Source organism: Chenopodium album, chromosome 9, assembly GCF_948465745.1.
Source record: "Chenopodium album chromosome 9, dcCheAlbu1.1, whole genome shotgun sequence".
NCBI lineage: Eukaryota > Viridiplantae > Streptophyta > Magnoliopsida > Caryophyllales > Amaranthaceae > Chenopodium > Chenopodium album.
Window position 1 is genome coordinate 57,601,751 of NC_137842.1, and position 8,083 is coordinate 57,609,833.

The 8,083-nt window shown below is 36.1% G+C and overlaps 1 protein-coding gene across 1 annotated transcript; it reads left to right on the top strand.

Annotated features, from left to right (window-relative positions):
* The first annotated feature begins 282 nt into the window (after positions 1-282).
* On the top strand, positions 283-6,598 carry LOC145559944 (uncharacterized). Its single transcript, XM_081621215.1, has 3 exons — positions 283-492; positions 572-672; positions 6,225-6,598. The coding sequence occupies exons 1-3, from the start codon at positions 320-322 to the stop codon at positions 6,254-6,256; spliced, it is 306 nt and encodes a 101-aa protein (XP_081477341.1). The 5' UTR covers positions 283-319; the 3' UTR covers positions 6,257-6,598.
* The last annotated feature ends 1,485 nt before the right edge of the window (positions 6,599-8,083 follow it).

Genomic DNA, 8,083 nt, shown 5'->3' on the forward strand with positions numbered 1-8,083 from the left:
ATCAAATTTTCCTAAAAGTTATGATATTTTCTCTAAATCTGTGGTTTACAATTTTTTTTTTTTTTTTTTTTTTTTTTACGGGTACAAATCCTTATTATTGTAGATGCCGTATGACTATTATTTAATAATATTATTACTTCGCGTTAAAAAAAAAGAGTTAAAATAGAACCTAGTTCTTGTGTTTCTCTTGTTTGTACCATTCCAAAAAAAAAAAAAAAAAAAAAAAAAGAAAAGGGTAAAAGATTAAAAATCACAAAAAAGAAGAGGGGTTTAGTAGAGGGTTTTGCGGTCAAGCATATCATCTGCTAAGCAAAGAACAATGGCAGCAGCTTCAATCGGCGGAAGATCCACATTCATATGCACAATTTGCAAGAAGAACACTCCATTTTCAATTCCATCTTCTTCTTCTCCTCGATTCTCCATTAATTCATCTCCTCCAATCTTCCTTCGTCGTACTCCAATCTCCCCTTCCCCCTTTCCTTCTTCATTCAGGTACTCCTCTCAATCTCTCTCTAACTTTCTCTCTCCAATTTCATTGAATTCTGACATTGTATGATATTTTCTTTGTTAGAGTTCGCCGTGAATTATGCTCGCTTATTCCGGCTTATAGCGCCATTGCTTCGGCTTGCCTTGTTTCCAGGCTTCCTGATGGACTTGATTCTTCTGCTGAATGTAAGTCGTTTGTATCGGTATTCGATTTCGTTGATGTCGTTTTTCAGTGATTGGATCTAGCATTCTGGTTAATTGATTGTTTTGATTATGAATCAGTGATTATTGGTTATGTACATTGGTGATTGTAGTGAATTTGGCTGAATGAAGTTTCGGTAGGTTTTCGGGTGTATTGTATTGACTAGGTTTATGACCGGTAACACTCGGGTTGTAATTGTATTGATTTTGGGAAGGAAAATATGGAAAAATGAGTATCTAATATGGAATGTTACATTGAATTCATATAGCTATGAGCCTATGAGTAGCATTAAGCAACTTATTAAGCAGTTTTTGAGGGAGTTAGTTAGTTAATTGTTCTTTCACTTTCTGCACCCTTAATTATGTTTAAATGAAATCTTGAATTAAAATTGGAGGGAGTAATTATCATGTCTTCAGTGACATTTGCGTACATATAGGAATGCCTTTTATTGTAGTTAGAAGGCAGTGACTTAGTTGCGCATAGTGCCAAAATTGCCAAGTCTTTGATGATGCGCCTTATCTATTTAAAATGTGTATGGAAGGTGCTTTTTTCTGTGTAGGCGGGATTGCGGGAAGTCATCAAACCATCTTAACTATATTGTAGATTGTTCGAATCACTACTACTCCTACTACTCCCAATGTATATAATTTCACACAAATGTATATTCTTCATTATGCGCTATTGGTGCATAGAGTGAAAATGTTGATCTTCCTTTTAGTTCAATTTAAAGAAACAGAAGGAAAGAACTAGAACTTCTGTTATCTTTTTTATTGGTCGCAAAAGGATTGGATTTAATCACCATTTGTGGTCACCTCCCACCATCAATTTCTCTCATTGCCATTACTTCTCCATCTCTTGTTCTCAATCTTATATCACCATGCTGAAGCTCAATTTCTCCTTTCCTCTCTTCCACAGTTCCACCTCTTTATTCTCTTCCACCTCCTCTCCATTATTGCATCAACACGCCCATCTCATATTGTCACCATTCGCCACCTCTACCTTGGACAATAACTGCTCAAATTTCAACTATACAGGCCATTGATGTGATGAATTGGTCTATATTCCAATTTTTGGTGGTTGGAGATGGCCAAAAGTTTCAGAATAAGTCTGACCACCAGGTGGCTATATGTAAGGCATCTCTGACATGAGAAAAAAGGTCCATTTGTGTACAATTAGGAATACCCTTTGTCAGACATAGACGGTGTCTTAGTTTCACATAGTGTCAAGATTGCAACTCTTTGATGGTGATCATCTGTTTCTTGTGTATGGAAGAATGGAAGGTGCCTTCTTTATAGGCAGGATGTTATCAAACCATTTTTATTTTTTTTGCTAATTGCTATAAGCACTACTCAATTATTTTCTCCAATGCACAAAACTTCAGGCGAATGTATATCCTCCAATATGTCCCATTAAAGCTGTAGAGGGAAATGTTGATGTTCTGTTTAATTCATGATAGAAATCAAGGAAAAGAACTAGAAAACAATTCTGTTTTCTTTTTTGTTGGTAGGCAGAAGGATTGGATTTAATCTTCATTTGTGTTTGTTTAGTTGTCAAATATTGGTAAAAATAAATATACCTATCCTCTCATCACCAGCTACCCTTTAGCGTCAACAATCTCATCACCTCTAGTTCCTTTAGTTGCCATTGCTTCTCCATCCCAATCTTGTATCATCATGCTTAAGCTCAATTGCTCCTTCTCTCTTTTACCACTTTCTTCTCTCCTGCCCCAGCTCCATCTCATGTTTAATCACTCTCCATCTCGTAGCTTGGACAATAACCTATCAGATTTTAACTATACAAGCCACTGATATGATGAATTGGTCTAAATTCCGATCTTTGGTGGTTGGAGATGGACAAAAGTTCCAATATTTGGCGGCCAAGTCTGACTATCAAGTGGCTAAATCTAAGCCATCATTGACACAATATAAAAGGTTCGTTGGTTGTTGCCCTCTATTCTGTTCCAGGTCTTGGTTGGATGCAATGGTGTTGAGGACGTGAGGTGTGAATTGCTGTCTAAGTGTATTCCTAGAAGACATGCAAGTGGTTAGAGTGGGGGGTTTCGTGTGGAGGGAATGTAGTGATGTTGCTTGGTCCTTGGTGTTCTGGGATTGGGAAGAGGGTTTTTTAGGTTGGGATTGCTAACAAAAGGTGTCATGGTGGGAACTTGGATGGCAGTTCCTCCGGATGACTGTGCACTTGGTATGGCAGTGGCTTTGGCATTGTGGTAATATGTGACAGTATAGTGTGTAAGCAAACATTAAATTTGGGGCAATCCATGTCCCAGGGAATGGTGGGAAAATCAAGAATAAGGTATTTGGGGTAACAAGCAACTCTGTTCATGGAAACTGGAGAATGGAAACAAATATGAAAGACGTGAGCTAACAGCAAGAGGTTAAAGAGCAGTTCCTTTTCTCTTAATCAAAGACCCCGACCAAACAGAGCCTTAATCTGTTGTGCAAAGTGACTATTTTTTTTTCTTTCCCAAACACTTTCATCATATATGCTATTTAATGATTCATAAAAAAATCATAGCAATACCTTTTTTATTTTCCCTTTTTATTGCCGACTCCATTCATAAGTTTTTCATGGAGTTGTAATTCACAGCTTTGGATCTTGGGTGATTATCTTTTTTTTTTTTTTCCTTTTCTGTTTGGCTGTGTAAAGGAATCCTACTGTGGCTGTTGGGGATCTTTCCCAAGTTTAGAGCTTAATACTAAGCCCTATAACACTCTAAGTTCCATTTTTTTTTAATGCTGTGGCGGGATTAGTGAAGGGAGAGTTACCTAATCTTAGTAGGAGCAGCTGGTCATGGCTACATGCATCCATTGGTTGCAATTTTTTTGGGTTTGCTTAACACTATATTTGGAAAACAATAATGAAGAGAAAGTGAAGGGAAAGAAAAAGAGGAAAAAGAAATTGTGGAGTGGGGTTAGGAAACTAGGGAAGGGAAATAGTAACTTTCCATTTTCTTTTCAAATCTCTCCAACTATGAACGGATTTGGTTTATTAAAAAGGGTATGGATCCCTTTATTTCCTTTCCCTTCCTTGTCCAAATAAGGGAAGAAATGTACACATCTTTTTGTCCAAACATAGTGTAGGTTCTGAAAGATTTTGTATATTTGTAATTGTGACTTTCCATCATGTAGACATACAGTCACACAGTCATACCTCAGTCTCAATCAGTTTGATAATCCTGTTATGTATACATTAAGAGTTGTACTCTGTTATTTAATGAGTAAAAGCTTCCATGCTTTATTTATCTAATTATGATGCGAAGCCATAATACCTGTTGTTTGGCTAACATATTATCCTTTATGTGTCATACATGTCCTTTATGGAAAGATGCTATTGCATTTAGGTCTCATCTAACTATCTATTTGATTGAAAATTGGGATCACCGGTTTGTCCTTAATTTTTCTCATTTATGTTGAGGTCAATCAATCAAACAAAGCTTTAATCCCATAAGTGGGGTCGGCTACTCAACAAAAGTCTTCCTCCTCTATTCCTTACGATCCAATGCCTCATCCTCATGCAAATCCATATACTTCATTAACTTCTTAACTACCAAGTCATTTTCGGTCTCCTTCTCCCTCGTTTAACCTCTTCATGGTCCCACTCTTCCACTCTTTGTACCGAATGCACCATCGGGTCTCCGCCTTACATGCCCAAACCAACATAGAAGATTTTTCCTTAGTTTGTCTGCAATGCCTACCACAACTTCTTTTTTGCGAATAACCTCATTTTTGATCCTATCTCTTAGAGTGTTCTCGCACATCCACCTTAACATGTGCATTTCTGTAACCTTCATCTTTTTAATGTGCTCCTTCTTAAAAGCCCAACACTCATTACCATAGAGTAACACTGGTCTTATGGCAATCCTGTAGAATTTTCCCTTCAACTGTAAGGGAATGGTCTCCATTTAATCTACTCCAACTTAATCATGTGGGCCACGTCTTGATCAATGTCATCATTTTTCTGGATGATCGACTCAAGATATTTAAAACATTCACTCATGGTCAAGTCCTTTCCATCCAAACTCACCACATCATCACTTGTCTCCTCTGATTACCAAAGCAGCAAACCAAATATTCAATCTTACTCAAACTTAGCTTTAACCTTCTAAATTCCAACCTTTGCCTCCATTGCTCCAATCCACCAAAATGATATCATCCGCAAACAACATACACCACGGAACCTCATCTTGAATTGGTCTGGTTACTTCATCCTGTTGCTAAAATTTATCTTAGCTTGGACATCATTAATGAAAGAATTCAAGGAAAGAGGAAGATGATTTTGTTTAATAAACCGTAATTGCAGAAAGATACGGAGTATTCAAGCTTTCAAGAGGCTTGATTCTCCCTCAAATAACAAGCTAGTTGCTAAACACATTCTCATCAATATTCAACTTAACTTCTCTGTCTTTCCCTAACTAACTAACAACCTTTTTCTTTCAGGCTATTATCAACTTAATAAGATTTAAGAAGTATGCCTACCTTGCATATTGATGCTTAGAATTACCAGCCTCTCAGATTACCACCCTGCCTGTCTTCCTCTACCACATTGGCTTGCTTGCTTGTGTGTGTGTGTGGGTGTGTGTGTGTGTTTGTGGTATAAGATGACAAATGCCGTGTGTGTGTGAAACAGGTTTGTTAGTTTTGAATAACATAAGATGACAAATGTATTATCAGTAGCTCACATGAATTTGTGTTCTGCTACTTGTCCATATATTGAACTCTAGTCTGGAATGGAAAAAAAGCCCCAACACTTTCTCTGAAATTGAGATTGACACTTCTGAAGCTGTTGGTTTTACAAGATTTATCATCTGCGGCTGTCAGTGGAAGAACATATAAGTTTACAGGACTACAGAATACTTAGTAGTCTTTGATATAATCTCAAGTTGGGTCCATCTTTTTGCCTGGTATTACAACCTCGCTACGCAATGTTTGAAACTGTACCATCTTTCTTTTAACACCAGCAAGCTCATGACCATTCAACATTACGAATGGCAAGAATTAAAGTGTTTTACTTTGGCAGTGATATTGCTTATTTTCTAGCCTTGTGTTTAATCACAGCTTCTGCCTAAGATGTTTTATGAGGAAGTAAATGCTTTGTTATATCAGTGCCATACTATCCAGGATAATATTGGGAATTAGGTGTTGAAATTACTATACGTCTTGGATTTTTATTTTTATTTTTTGTGGTGTGGAGAGAACCACAAGCAATTAATGTAGGCGGTATTATCACCCCCTAAGACTTTAAGTAATTAAGCTAGTTGAAATCCATTTAATATTTACTCTAATATTTACTCTTAGTAAGTGCTTTAGTGTGCAATTTGACATTGCTATACCCCTTTAACTGTTCAAACACCAGTTTATTGTAGCATGGCTACTTCAGCTTCGTTTGCATGCACATTATTTCTTTTTTTTTTTTGAGTTTTGGATTACTGGAAATGTTAAATCACTTAAATGTACTATCACCAATAAATTATATTGAGTTGCCAACTTTAATTATAATGGCTGTATTCTATTCCTGACAGGTAGATTTGCCAACTATGTCAGTCCCATCTAGAAGCAGACTAGTCAACTGGGTGCTCCCTTCTGCAAGTAAAGGAGCTCTTTCTTTTCTTCTCTTCTAGTTGTACTAAGGTATCTTTTATATGGCCTTTTGATGTTATTGTTTACTATGAAAATTAAATTCTAGCTTAGAAATATATTCTGACAAGCTATTAGGTAGTGAGCATTTATGTATACAGCCCAATTTGGCACAAGAAATGTCATTTGAAGATAGATACTTTTCCAAATGTCAAGCCAAATTATATTTTTGAGCTTCCACTGCTTTTCTTTATGGATTAAACCTCTTGCGAATAATGTTTAATGAAGAAGTCAGTAATTTTCTTTCCATTTAACTATTTACCTTGTTTTGATGGATCAATTTGAGTAGCTTTTTTCTGAGTTGTTTCTTTGCAAGCAAGTTAGAGTACTGGTTCTGACATGGGTTTGGAACTTTGACACTTCATTTAGGACCATAAACATAGATGGTTTTTATAGTATAGCCTAGCCCTGCACCTGGACATATACCCACGTCTATCAATATCAAATGTTGTGATCCCAAGGTTAGGATTATAACAAACGTGAACAAAATATACTCCTAAAAGCAGTGATGTAAAGTTGTAAACCACCTGCCCCTAGTTAATAATCAGCTTAGTGGACGTGGCATTTTCAGCTGTGAGAAGTTTGAAAGAATTGTTGCATTGAGTTGTACTTACAATGTGACTTAGGATTCGTGAATCAGATGGGGATAGATGCTTTTGCCTGGCAGCAAATCTCTGCTTTCACATTGTATTTGATATAAGTTGTTTGATATGTTGTGTCTTGGAGCCCATCTTGAAATTTACTAATGTTGTCTAGACTATTGAAAGTAGGCTCCGCTGAATAGTTCTAGTATTTAGGCGATGAAGCTCAATAATGTTATCCTAATTATTGGGTTGCTCAAGGAGATTGCATCAGAGCTGATTACCATTAGGTTGCTTGAGACTTAAGAGTATGAATGACAGTGGGCCATGCTGTCACTTCTCCAAATCCTTGGTCTAGACTCAGCCCAAGCCCCGTGGCTAACATCTTTGCGCCTCATGCTTGGCCGTGCCAAATTCATGCTTACGTACCTGCTCAGCCCAGTGGATTCACTAGAGCTGATAATGACATTTGAGGCCTGATAAGGAAATCTTGGTTTAGCTTGTAGTAATTGTGAAGTCAGTATGTAGAACCCAATCAAACAATGCAAGAAAATGAGAGAATTGATAATAACGTCAAAATCTGATTATAGATTCTATATGGCAATGTAGAAATTGGCACAGGTTAATTTACAAAGTGTAGACATCTTTTATATTCTTTCTTATATAAATTATATACCAGTATTTATATTTTTAATTTTGATTTCTGCTGATTTTATTATTAGAAATTTAGAACTAGGCAAAATTTCATCTAGCACTCGTAAGTTTATTTTATTATTATTTTTTAAAAAACCTATTATTGCTTCATTACTGTCTTTTTTGCTTCAAGGGTATTTTTGTCTGTTTACAATGTGTTTAATACCCAACATGTTTAGTATTTACATATTTTCATAGTACAATATTTTAATAAATCTTAGCTGATTTAAATTTGCCATAACTAAGCTACTATCACTGTCAGGAAGGACTGCTATCATATTATAGCAAATAAGCAAGTACTTTTTGGATTGACTATATTATACACATTTGCTTAAGTATTAGATTCTGAGCATCTGCAAAATCATAATGTTATCGGTTTTTCCTGTCCAAAAATAATTTTCATATTATTTCTAATCATTAAAAGACAAGAATATATATAATTACTGATTTTTGTTTCTCATCTGCTCCAT

Bases quoted from the DNA above. Each gene is read 5' to 3' on its own strand.
- LOC145559944 (XM_081621215.1), top strand. From the start codon at position 320: ATGGCAGCAGCTTCAATCGGCGGAAGATCCACATTCATATGCACAATT. The intron at 493-571 runs GTACTCCTCTCA...TTTCTTTGTTAG, and splicing joins CCCTTTCCTTCTTCATTCAG to AGTTCGCCGTGAATTATGCT. The intron at 673-6,224 runs GTAAGTCGTTTG...TATTCCTGACAG, and splicing joins ACTTGATTCTTCTGCTGAAT to GTAGATTTGCCAACTATGTC.